Source organism: Alligator sinensis, unplaced genomic scaffold (genome assembly GCF_000455745.1).
Source record: "Alligator sinensis unplaced genomic scaffold, ASM45574v1 scaffold505_1, whole genome shotgun sequence".
Taxonomy (NCBI): Eukaryota; Metazoa; Chordata; order Crocodylia; family Alligatoridae; genus Alligator; species Alligator sinensis.
In genome coordinates, this window is record NW_005841940.1 from 1,929,357 (window position 1) to 1,943,021 (window position 13,665).

At 37.0% G+C, this 13,665-nt stretch overlaps 1 protein-coding gene across 6 annotated transcripts in view; it reads left to right on the forward strand.

The window, feature by feature from the left end:
• The window catches only part of SPECC1L (sperm antigen with calponin homology and coiled-coil domains 1 like), a 118,738-nt gene extending 105,079 nt beyond the window's left edge, over nt 1–13,659 (forward strand). For all 6 annotated transcript variants that reach the window (XM_025199335.1, XM_025199334.1, XM_014518138.2 and 3 more), the window contains 3 exons: nt 1,900–2,016; nt 4,250–4,309; nt 6,667–13,659. In XM_025199335.1, the coding sequence (XP_025055120.1) occupies nt 1,900–2,016; nt 4,250–4,309; nt 6,667–6,756 (267 nt within the window). In that variant the 3' untranslated portion in view covers nt 6,757–13,659. The remainder of the gene's footprint in view (nt 1–1,899; nt 2,017–4,249; nt 4,310–6,666) is intronic.
• The last annotated feature ends 6 nt before the right edge of the window (nt 13,660–13,665 follow it).

Below are 13,665 nucleotides of genomic sequence, written 5' to 3' on the forward strand. Positions count from 1 at the left end.
GGGAAGCTGAGCCAGAGTGTTAAAAAAAAAAAAAAAAAAAAAAATTGGTATTCCCACAGACTGGGGGTCTCGAACAAAGCCATTTCCGTTTGCAAGCAGGCTGCTGGATTGCACAGCAACACTCAGACCATTGCCTTCAGGCATTGTGAGGCTAAGCACGTACACTTACATCACTATAGTTTGAACCTGTATTTGTAGAGACTGTATAAAAAAAGGCTGAAGCTAAGCAGGAAATGAAGATTTCCCCTTGTGCTCTTGCAGAAATTGATGTGAAAGGGAGGGTTAGGGAACATTGCAATTGTTTTACATTTGTGATCCTAAACCCTCAATGATAAGACAGGAAACCTGAGTCTCGCAATTCCATAATTTTGATGTTTGTTTTTAGTTTTATTGTATTTGGCATATTAATACTCTGGACTCTTCCGTTTGAGATTTACCAAAGATGAATCGTTATTACAGTTAGTATTTTGTGAGTCTCTGTGATGGACATCAGGCTGTGGGGAGGAAAAGTTTGACTCTTCTGTTTGTTGGATTTTATGATTTCTAATTGTTTCAGGCTTAGAGGAACAACAAATATGAAGAACATGACTTAACCTCAGTTAAGGGAGAAGTATATCTGATGCATGGAATATGTGCCTTTGGATCTTAAAGGATAGGCTGGTTGTTTTAGTTCGTAATTGGATTTTAATCAGCTAAATCTAAACTGGCTGACATTCACTAGGGTGGCATTAAGCTCTTTACCCTTGTTTAGCTGCCAAAAACAAATGAATAGTAATTTTAAAACGGTCACTTAAGCATCTTTTTCATAACTTCCTGTGGCAGACCCTATTCACTCTTTTCAACAAGTCTTTATACAATTTTGTTGAATAAAAAGATGCATCTAACATTGCTACTGAGCTCCCTGCTGGAACAGTAAAGGGCAGGGTATATGGGATGACCAACTAAAGAATGTGGAATTTTACTGTTATACCTCATTCAAAAAGAACTTTGCCTTCAGCTGTTCAGTGATGGAAGTGTTCCAGTGAACTAATTTTTCATCAGGAATTAGTAACTAGTTTATGTAATCTTTTGACTCCTCATTCATTTATCTTTCTCTAATGAAAATAAAATTCTTAAGAAAATATCTGTGGTCAGTGATCAATCTTTTTCTCTGATTAGTAATACAGTAGAAAAAAGAGAAAAATTTAGTCTTCCCATTTCTTGATAAAACAGGTCAACTACCATAATATTTTATGATTCCAAAAAGCCCAGAAGTAGGATTTATGTGGTGAAGCATATGTTTTATTGGGCCAACTTTATGGTTTGGAGTGATGTTGGACAAGATTTTGGGCAGAGAACATCCTTCCTCAGAGCACTGAAAGCTTATCGTATCTCTCAGCTATAAAGTTGGACCAGTGAAACATATTATCTTATCTCACAAATCTTGCTTCTCAAATTCTCCAGATCATGACAACTGCAAGAAAAACCCTACAATGCTACTAAAAGAGACCTGAAATATTTAACTATATTTTGTTCCTGCTGGCGTATCTTAATATGTTCAACTCTCCCAAAATGTTCCTTTCTTGGTGGAACATAAGCATTCAGAAATGGGCATGCATCTGTAGTGAATGGCAAGACAGAAGATGCTCCATAGGTAATCATCTGACAGGAAAAAATGGCTCTCTTCTGCCCTTGTCTTTCGTGCACTCAGCAGTGTTAGATTTTAAATTCATACCATTCCAGAATTGGAAGAGATGGCTATTTGGAAACGCAGGAAACAGAGTGGTTTCAACTAGGGGCAAAAAACATGAGTGATTTGTTTTTTTATCATTGTTACTTTCCCGAGTGCTTTGTAGCTTATCACTTAATAATGCTTTAGAATTTAACCTTTTGCTTATATAAACTTTTTTCCCCTTCAAGAACATTGACATCACAAACTTCAGCAGCAGCTGGAACGACGGTTTGGCCTTCTGTGCAGTCCTCCATACTTACCTCCCAGCCCACATTCCCTACCAAGAGCTGAACAGCCAGGACAAGGTACAGTATTGGAAAGTCCTATTTAGACTTGCTGAAAATACAGACCATTTAGAAAAATTCATCATAGCATCTCTGTGAGAGTTCATAGAGGTGGAAGAGCTGACACAAGGAAGGTGGCTGGTATTTGGGTTACTGGGGCCTCTGGCAGACATTATTTTTATCGAGCAAACAAGTAACTTGCTTCATGGGACTTCCTTCTGCATCCAGAGTGGGGAAAAGCACCCTGAAAACTTGCTCTGCCAGTACTTGCCAGCAAGGGAAACTAGAGAGCTGATGACAGGGGCTGTCATCCACACCTGCCTCCCCCTTCAGCTATGCTGCTAATAAGAAGTGAACTCAGTTCACCAGCTGGATGAAGGAGGTGCTCCCCTGACCCTTGCACAGACCCATGCAAAGGGCAGGCGAGAGTGAAAGCAGTGTGGCTCTCAAACACCTTATGAGATGCTTTTGGGTATGTGCTTTTCCTCTCTTCTCAACACAAAGCTATTATGTTCAACTAAGTATGTCATGTTGAAAGTTTGTTTGCATTCTGGTTCTCACAGGGAAGAAGCGCCAAGTGGCTCTTTAAAGAAAGAGCCGGGAAAAATGGTTGGGGAATGGGAGCGTGGGCAGTAAGTCAGGACATTTCCTTATGGATGCAGACAGTAGTGACACTTTTTGTGTGATCTGGCCCCTGAAAGAGCTCTTCAGCCATGACCTAACACGTGCACAGCTGCAGAGCACTTCTAAAATGGCTGATCATGCAAGAAATTAGCCCATGCAAGCACCAGCTGAGCTCCACACTTGCAGCTGTCTTTGGAGAGGGAGGGAAGGAAGCAGCAGCAGCTGTCGGGCTGCTATGCCCAGCGTACGCTGGAGTGGGGTGTGGAACAGAGCCTCCCGCCTTGCAGCCCCCACCAGTTACCCCAGCTGGGGTACTGGGGGGAGCCAGGCTAGGCCTCTGGGTTGGGCAAATATTCTCCAGTCCCACCCTGGTCATGTCATGTTCAGAAAAAAAGTTTTGGGGTGGGGGTTTCCTCCTCTTTAATTAAATAGTTTAAAAAAAAGTTTAAGTATCATTTAAAGAAGCAAGTAATCCCTTGTTGTAATTAGAACCTATTAAGACCATACTCCAGAGTTGCATTGAAACATCCAAAAAAAATACAAAATGGCTTTCCTCAATATATGCCAAGAGATCACTTTTATACTTTTTCCATTTTTGTGAAGAAATAATTGTCACCTTTTGAATAAGTCCCTGAGTTCTTATTTTCTCACCATTGGGTATATTTAAATGATTTTATTATTTCATAATAACTTTTATCATATATCGCTTTTTGGTCTGTGGAGGATATTCTCTTACAATTCCCTCTTTCATCCAAGATTTAGTGCTGCAGCTTTTTTGACCTCTTATTATTCTGAAAAACATATTTTTACTTGAAATTAAATTGAATTGTTTGTCTCTTGTTGATTATTAAAAATGTTATCTTTTTTTTTGTATAATGCTAAGGCTGACAAAAACAAAGTGAATATCTCCAGTAAAGTTTAATTTTAAACCCTGGCTTGAAAATCAGCTTTACATAATATTTTACTAAATGGAGGGAATATTATGGGAATACCTAGGAAAGATGAATAATTGCATACTTTCTTCCTGAATGCTAATTCCACCCTCTGTAAAACTGACTGTTAGTTAATCAACAGAACCCCTTACTGCCAATTCATTTTGTCCCACACTTTTATCAAACAACATAAGTGTGTGTGTAATATTGAAGTATGCAGCTTATGAAATTTTGAAATTTAGAACCTTATAAATATGGAATTTCCTGAACTCTGCTTAGCATTGTCTTTTACTTAATGTTGTCAGATAAAGAGAAAAAAGCATTATGCCTTGTAATTGCTTCTTTCTTACCCATCCTGAAATAAAATCATCCCCCTCCAAAACTAGGAAAAACCTCTTTTTATCTCTGGGGTTTTCCCCATTTGATACATGACAAAATTTTCAGTTATCACTTGATTTAGCTGTCATCTTCAGAATTCTTTATCCTTGAGTCAGGAGGGTGGTAAATATTTCCTAAAGACTCCTGTGTCTGTGATACAGAATGACTCCTATGGCACAAGTCTGAATGGTATATAATATTATGCTTTAACTAAAGTTAATTAAGGATTTTATTAGAAATGTTTTCAAGCAAGAAGCCTGCTAAATTTTCAAAAGTTTTGTTTTTATTCTTGACTAACATATTTTATATCACATTTACAGAGGCGGAATTTCACTCTGGCTTTTCAAGCTGCTGAAAGTGTTGGCATCAAGTCCACTCTGGTAAGTGTTAAGTGCACACTAAGCAGATCATGTGTTGTTCATAAAATATCTTTAAACTTTACATTTGGAAGCTATGTAACACAAAGATTCTCATGTTTTAGACCCAAGATACAATAGTGAAGACAGTCCCTAGGCTGAAATGACAGTTGTAATCATATATGAAAGGTTATATGGGCATTACTGGTGTCTTCTGGGTTTTTGGTCATTTCTTGCTTTCTTCTTGACAAAACAGGTGTGTGACCAACTACTGCATAGAAAGAAAATATTTCTATTCAAAGCAATACAGTGACGCTAAAGAAGGGCACAGGTTAATCTCTTGCAGGTATTCTGCCTGTTAGATGTAGAAGGTCTGCAGATACCAAACATTTCTTACTCAGCGTACTGTGAATCTGTGCTAGTACCTTGAATAAGAACAAACTACATTCTAGATTTGACTTTACATTTCAAATGTGTTGGATTTCTTAAAAGTTCAGGTCAGACCCATGAAGACTCATCTGCTTCTCAGTGCAATGTGAAGGTTATAATTTATGTGAAACATCAGTTGCTGGACCAATTTGTTGGTCCAACATATTGTTGGTATTAAGGCCATCTTTATCCTCATAATCCACCACAGGAAACACAAAAGAAAATTTGAAACAAAGTCCATATTGAAGAAAAGCAAATTAAGATTTTACCTCTTAATTTAACGTTGTTTCTCTTAATAGTTAACAACTAAGAGCCTTTGGACTCTCTACCAGAAGAAATTTACAGGCAGTTCTGGAAAGAATTATTAATTGTCATTATAAAAGCATTTATCAGAAAAAGGAAAACTTTTATTTGAAAACATGGGACTAAGAAACCCAGGCCTGAATGAATGACTCCAGCAATCCAGTTAGAATGCCAGTGTTAGAATTGGAATTTACTTGATAATTCATTGTGACTTATGTAAATTGAATTCTAGCAAAGCTCCATAGACCTGGCAGCTGATAATGCAGAATAGTTCAACACGTAAAAATAACGCTTCCCGTGATCCTTATCAAAGCTTCTCTGAAGCCATTGTATTTGTTCACAATGGAAATGACTGAGTCACATCATATAAGATAGTGATCTTTGAAACACGAAGTTTCTTACCAAATGCTGATGTAAGACCTAAACTATTAGAGTAACTGCAGTAATGCTTATATAGAATTAGCTGCGGTAAAAAATCTCTCTTTTCTGTCTTGTAATGTTACAGGGCCCGAGGGTTCTAGAACTAGGATTATGCAGAATGCATAGAATTTGTTAAACTAAGAATAGTCTTAAAGTGTAATGTCTATACCTACAGACACATTTATAAAATCAGATTAATTAAATCACCTGTATGGAAATATAACCTGCTTTTTATAGGATTAATTGTTTACCAGTATGTGCAGCACATTGTGGTGTGTGCCCATGCTTTTTTGTGGGAAAACAGTCATTGCATATATAAAGATTAACAATAGTAATATTAGAGGGAGTTATTTCATTTCTGCCTGTTAACGAAGGTGTTTATTCACAGCTCATTTTCCAACAAATCAACTGGTTCTGTTTAAACTCTCCTGAGGATTATGGGTGAGGTTTAAGAAATTAACTTGAGAAATGGTAGGAAGGGTTTAAAAACTATTAATCCTTTTTTCTTTCGTCTGTTAGGTTGTCTATTTTACTTGTGGATCAAGAAACATTCCTTCTATTTACTACTTAATCATTTTTTCAAATCTATGTGGAATAGTTATTAGATCAGTTCATAACTTTTTATGCAGGAACTGACTGCTCGTGTTTTATATTCCCTCCTGGGTATATTTGATTTGGTAATAAATTGCCAACTTTTTTTCTAGTTCAAAATCCACATTGAGCTCATTAATGTACTGCAAAGTGACATTTGACAAGAAAAGTATAAAGACCAAATGTCAGAGTTAGTTATTTTCCATCCTTTGTACAGTTAAATTTGTTGCTATTCAAGGCCGTTACCCTCCAACTGATGATAATGAACGCATGTGTAGATACACAAGCCAACTTATGTTCTATCAGTTCTTGTTTGTAAACAATAGTTTTGACTGGGAGTAGTAATGCTAAATGAGAAAAAAGCTGAGATCGGTTCTGATGCTGGACTCTTATACTTCCTGTCATAATTAATGTTGCTTTTCTGTAACATGATAACCATCGGCAGATGGCCCAAGAAATCTTAAGTTGTGAAATGTCTTTTACCATCCAGTCTTTGCAAATAAAGCACTGAATAAAATTGAAAGCTCATTCCTTTAGACTTTTTCATTGTGGGAGTTTTATGCCTGGATGAGCAGAACAGTAGCAGGAATTTGCAAGGTGGAAATATTTAATGTTGGCATATCTTTTTTCTGTGACAGGACATCAATGAAATGGTGCGAACTGAGCGTCCTGACTGGCAGAATGTCATGATGTATGTTACAGCAATTTACAAATACTTTGAAACCTGAAACCCTGGTAATTCAAGAGATTTGCAGAGTGGAGCCAACTCTAGCTACCAGATGGAAACCTGACTGAAATGCTAATCCCAGTTTCATTGAAAACTGGCAACATTCACATCTCTCTAACTTCAGTGACACAATCAAAGCTTGTCTCAAACTGCTTCAGCCAGTAAAGCTTGGATAACAGCTAGAAGTAAGAAATGACTACCACAGTGCTTGGAATATCCCAAGTTCCTAAAGTATCCAAAATAATCATGTAGCCTAGTAAGTCTGGACTTTAAAGAACTGCCTTTTCACCAGACATCCTGAAGCTTTCATATTTAAGAGATTGCAGTAAGTGAATGCAGTAGCATATAGAAGACTGAATGTAAAGCTAACATATGAGAAGGAAAAGATGACAGAGCATCATAATAACAATTTCTCTACAATATTAGATACCGCAGAGTCTGGGTGAATATTTTACCCATGCTCACTGCACCCCAGATGGTAAAATTCTTAAAAATAATTCAGTTACTGCCTTTATAACTATTTTTCCTCCTCTAAAATATGCACAATATTCTAGGAAAATAAGCTTTTATTCCATCAGGCTTACTTGACTGGAGAGTGCTGTTACCATCTTGACAAATCTGGCACAGAAGGATTCTTCAGTAAATAACTCTGTTCTAAGCCTACCTCTGTCACACAGTAATGTGGCTTCCAACTTTATCTAATGGATTATAAGGACTAGCACATACAATGCCTGGCATTCAGGGTATACTGTACTTGGATGAATCCATATTTCATATAATTTTGTGCTTCCATTTTAACTAGTGAGATGAATCCAGAATTTATCCTTGTACAGCTCGTCCTTTTCCTCCTCCTCTTTTGTCTGTATAGCACACAGAGAAATCCTATGGTTTTTCTTTTACAACAATACAAGCATAAGATGTCACTGACTTCTAACCATGCCATTGGATTGGGAGTCTCCTCAGCAAAGAGATTTTTTCAGGAAGAAGCAGTAATGGGACAGTTTTTCTCAGTCTTCCTTTGAATATTGCATGTATGCTTTTTCTCTCATCTTGCACATTGTGGTCTGACTCAAAGAAGACGAGACATACTTTGAAAAGAACCGCGGAGGGATTATTGTTTATGTAAAGAATATTGTATCCCAAAGCTCATGCTTGTGAGGAAAAATTGTAAAGTTTTGTTCTTCTCAAATTCTGTTCTCCCATGAATTCATGTGACAAAACTCTCTGGGCAAAAGAATTCAAGCAAGTGCCTTAACTGTCCTTGAGTTGTTAGATCTTGGCACTTCAGGGCACTGTGCAGAATATCAGCAGCTCAGAAACGTTTTCAGTGTCAAGCTGATGGGCAGTGTTAGCATATTTGCTGCAATCCTATACATGTCAAGCCAAGGAAAAGCTTTCTCTCTACCACTGTTTCTGCCATTTTCTTCCCTAAATATTTATCAACAGTTAAGCCAGAGCAAAGAACCTCTGATAGTGAGTGAAAGCCTTATGTTACAAAGTTGGTTCTCTGACAACCTCTATTTATATGTACATTTAACCTTCCAACTCAACCATTAGAAATGATGACTCCACCATTCATATATAGCGCCTATAACTCTTCTAGAGAGTTGAAATTAATGTTTTAGATGTTAACAATTCCTTGAATGCAAGTGTGCTATGAACTGTCACACAGAAAAAACACTGATTCAGATCAAAGCTGTAGTCAGGTGGAAAGAGTTTGGGTTCTGAAGAAGGTAACCAGTCTGAAGAAGTGAGCATTTCCGTGTCTGTGGCATTTAAAAAAAAGACTTAGCAAACTTTAATATTTAAAAAGCTCATCTAACATTTAAATTCTAACAAATGTCAATGAAAATGCCTTCATCATATGTAACAACCACCCCTAATTAATTAATCCATGTAGAGGCACTTATAGAAGTTTTCAGAGCAGCAATTTCTGGTGACTTATGCTTTACTTCCCCTAGGACTGGGGTGGTTATCCCTGAAAGTAGGTAAATATTCTCAGGCTATGAATCAGGAGAAAACTTGCATAAGAAACTTTAAATGAAAAAAAATCATCTTTAATAGAAGACTGAAATTTAACTTTCCCTTCTAAAGCAGTTTGTTTTGGTATTTTTACTTATTTCTTGGAACTTAAGTTACAGGACAAATACATCAGTTTGGAAATGTATGCTGTCAAGGTCACATGCATCTCACCAGTGAATTCCTATTTTTGCACATTTATGCCACAAAAAGCTATAGTCTCACTTTCCTTTGAATTTAAGATATCTCTCTACAATTATACTTTTATTTATTGCATTTAAAATAGAAAAAGAAAATTCTTTTGGGTGGAAATAACAATACTCTTTTGTGTAAATGTTACTAGTCGCTCATTCTGTTAATATAGTTTGATCCTAGGGCTTTTGCTTATTTTTCTGTTGCATTGTCTATGAACTTTATTTGTTTGGACTCTGTTATATCTGTCAACAATTGAAATAATAATAATCATATAAGTATTCATAAAAGAGCAACTCTAGTGTTTTAAATGCATCCACGTATGCTCTGAGACAGAGATATTGATTGGGAGTCTTCAGAGATGGAAACTTTTAAATAATGAACAAAAACCTTGCTGTGAAATGAACTCTGCAGATTGCTGGGTGGCATGGTCTGTCTGTGTGCTTGCTTGCTTGTTTTTTATGTTTGAAGTTCTACTTGGTGTTTGGTGATAAACCTGTGCTGTAGGTCAGATCTGGAAATAAGCACATGGCTGAATAAATAGGCTTTTCCTAGATATGTATCTGAACATGTACAAATACAATATTGACATGGACAGTGCGGAAGGATTCAAGAAACATGTGGAAGAAGTAAAACAGAAATCCTTGCTACAGTTTGTAGCAAAATGTTCAGAAAGGCTCAAACAAGTTTTCTGCTGTTTAAGTAGAAGAGTAATGATGTAACCCTTCTGAATAGCTATGATATGCTTCAACATGATGCAGACTTATCATATACAGCATCCTGGAAGGGCCAGTTCTGTTACACGTTATAGAGTGCAGGCTTCTTTCTAACCAACTTTTATTTTTTGATCTCTTAAATATTTCTGAATGTACTAAGAAGGCCAAACATGATATGGTAGATTTTTTTTTATTGCATTTTAACATGTGCCTTGCAATGCCTATGTTGTATGTCAGTGTTACTGATGACCATCTCTGCCAGAGATGCACATAAGCAAATTAGGGTTATCAGACATTAATGCAGACAGCTCTACTACTATCTGAATGGCATTAAGGGTGTCTCTCCATGGCACTAAGATACCTGGGCTAACTCTCCCTAATCCAGTCTGTTTCTCAGCAGGGCTAATTAGCTTGGACAGAGCACAACACTATTGTAGTTATTCTACTCCTGGGAAGCAAGCTACAGCTCATTTACAGCTAGCTCAGGTATTGTTACGCAGGGGTGTACTGTGCTGTGTAGCGATACTGTATGTGAAACATATTCTGTAGAATGTAGAAATGTCAAAACCCAGTCCCACAGTGTATCAAGTTTGTGGTGATGGTATATCAGAGATGGACTGAATGAACAGCTGCAGCTTTTTATTTACCTTCAAGTGGCGCTGGGAAGGAATATTTTATTTTTGATTTTTCAGAAAGACTCAGAGTGTTTTGATATCCTAACCAAAAATAAAAGTGAAATGGCTTCAGAATGAGTAAAATGCATCTGAATTGGTTTTCAGGTATATTTAACTAGAAATACTAATGCATGAACTTTAGCCATGTAGTCCAGTAGACTTCATAATGACCTTTCATCACAGCATACATGCTAGAAATTGTGAGCAAAACTTGGTAATTGAAACCACATCCCAGAATGTCATGTTCATAATGACACTACCATAGATACAGTTTTACAAATTTTTGATAAAGTTTCTCTAGCTTAAGTTGTCTTGTGTATTCCTAAAGGCCACCTTACCCCCTTCTCCTTATCCCATACCCCATCTCTTTCTCCGAAAGGTCTCTTTCACAGACCAGAACAAAACCACCAAACTCCATTCTGTTCCACTGGTGTGAGTCCATATCCACTCTGTTGACTTCTTCAATAATTACTTTGGTTTTACATGTGTAAACAGCAGAATTTTGGTTTGCATGGAGTAGTAGTTTAACCAGTTATGAAGAGCTGTCTTAGTAATTACATTAAATTGTTTATCAAATGTCTTTGCTATTTTATGGGTTTTTTTCCCCCTTTAAGGTGACCTCAGTGACAAGTCTAGTATGGAATGTGGAACAACATTCTTTGATTCTTACATCTCTAGTTTCTGTGCAATTTGGGTGGGGGATAAAGGGGAGAGACTTCACTCTATTTTAAATTGATAAATAGGATCGTATTCTATTAGTGGCTTTTGTTTTACCTGCTGTGTTCTATTCATGACTGTTCTGGGAACAGAGCTTGCCTCTAAGCTGATGAGTAGGTATCCCTTTCTGGGTTGCTTTAGGAATATCAGTACCTTCATCTATTTCTGGAACCTAAATCAAGTGGCAGCCCCAAGTATATTGCTGAGGAAAAAGGGCCTTAGAGTAGTAATATATTTCCTAAATTAGTTTATGATCTTCCTCCAGACTTGATATAGTCAATGATTAACTATCTTGCCTTTATATTCCTCCAAACCCTACAGTTTCAGTGCCTTGCCTCAAGGTGAATGGTTAGAGTATGAATCCCTTACGAAGGGGGACACCAGCACTGATTTGAGATGTGATTTAGCACAGAGTATTGTTAAACCGACATGTCGTTCCTGTGTCTTAGAAGCGCTATCATGCATTTTGTTTACCGCGACAAATACAATCAGAACTCTTCAACCACTCAGTCAGCGCACCCAGTCTTTATGCTACCAGATCACTTGTCTGGTAAGCTCTCCAGTAAATAAAATAGTTAGACATCTGTAATGTGATTAGTGGTCCTAAAAAAAGATAGATCTAAGATTGAATGTGCTTCTATAATAGCTTTTCTTCTGGAGTGTTGCTTACAAGGTGGTCCTACATTCAAAAGGTGAGTTGTTGTAGTAGAAAGGGTTATTAATTGCTTATTTAATTTTAAATAACTCCTATTATTAGAGTTCAGATCAGTTAGGCATTTCCAATGAAGCTGTTGAATTTGCCCTGCCTTTTGCTTTAATCTGTAATATCTAGGTCAGTAACTGAGTACATTTGGTAACTGTCAAGAGGTAAGTGTGCTAGGCACTTGGAACATCCGCAAAGTGCATTCTGGGAGCTAACCCCAAATCATTTAAACAATCTTTTTATATACACTTCTGTACAGAAGGCTTGCCCCATTAAGCAGAGTATTGAAGTGGTTTTCATTTTATGTATTCTGTGCTTGCGAACTTTTGGGGTAAGAAGCGTTCCAATTTACTCATAATTTGACAGGATTACTGTTTTAGCAAATTAAGTTTATGTGATTCCTTTCCTTTCATTGGAAATATTTCCCCACATATAAAACGGAATAATAATTGTTATGATTGTCAGGTGTCTTTTGTCTTCAGCTAAAGCAGTGTATTTTTCATTTGAGATATTCCTGAGCTTTACTGATTCAGGACCATGGTCTGCCAGAGCATTGCATACCTTGCAAGTGCTGGGTGCAGAACAACAGTGGGATGAATCTCCTACAGAATACGTAAGGCAGCTTTATTGTGGGTAAGATTATATTTTTCTTTCTATCCCCTATTTTCAGGGGTCTTAGTGTGGCCAAAATCATTCACATGAAGCTGACAAATGGAATATAAGTTCTCAGCTGGGGTGTTTGCTTCTGTTAGTATTTTTGAAGGAATAGTTTGTATTAAATGAAGTAGAAGAAATGTTGTCAGGGGTTTAGATTTATTGTGCTTTTCTAATATTTTGGATTTTCAACTGAGCATTTTGTGTACAGTTCTAGATTATGAACTGTTTATTTTGACTTTTGCTGCAGTTATGTAATATGTTGTGTTATGTGCATTTCTTCTTTTCAGTGAATAATATGCATGACTTTGTGCCTATAGTATTTATATTGTACCTAGAATGCCACAGCAGACACTTTTTGAGTTATCACTGCCTCAGATCCATAGTTAATGTACTGAGGACTTAAAGGGTAGGCAGTTAATGGTCAAAACTCTACTTTTTAAAGTCTGTATCTTACACAGAAACTCCCTCTTTCCCTCATGTTGCAGACATGCATTCTCTGGAGGCTTTATTCATAAGTAATATGTAAATGATATATTTTCAATTAGGGTGATGAACTGGGGGCCACTGGAATGAATAAAATACAACTTTCCATGATAAACTACCCAAGTAATGTCTGTCGAAATATGTACGTGACCAATGTTTCATGAGCATCCTGAAAGCTTTTAAATATGCACACCAACCTTAAACATATTACTTTATTACAGCTTCCTATTTAGACCAATATAGCATACCAGTTTATTTGCAATTTTTAAAATTTGCTGAAGTTTTCCTAAACAAAAAAATCTTTTTATCTCCCATTGGATAAAATAAATGAGAAGCGTGAGACTTTTAGCTTGTTACAACATGGAGAGCTGCCCCGGGGTGACTCTGGCCTCTGCAGTAGGCACATTCCCCTCCCTCCCCCATTCCACCACAATGGCTTCCAAGCGTTTTGAAGCATTCCAGTGACTTTGAAGCATTTTGCCATTTGAATTGTTATTTCAAACCCAGTTTGTTGCTAGCAGCTGTGTGAAAGTTGTTTAAAACCAAATTGATGTGGACACCTCTCCACTGGCTCACCAAAGTAACATAATGACACTAATTGACATCACCCAGTTGGTAGACTGAGCTATACGCTGACACTTTAATGGTACTTTTGATTCAGATGTGGCAGTAGTGTGAACAAGCCTTCCCTAGTCTCTTCTGCCCTGCCCCGCAATGAACAAAAATGGATTTTTATTGTCCACTCTTTC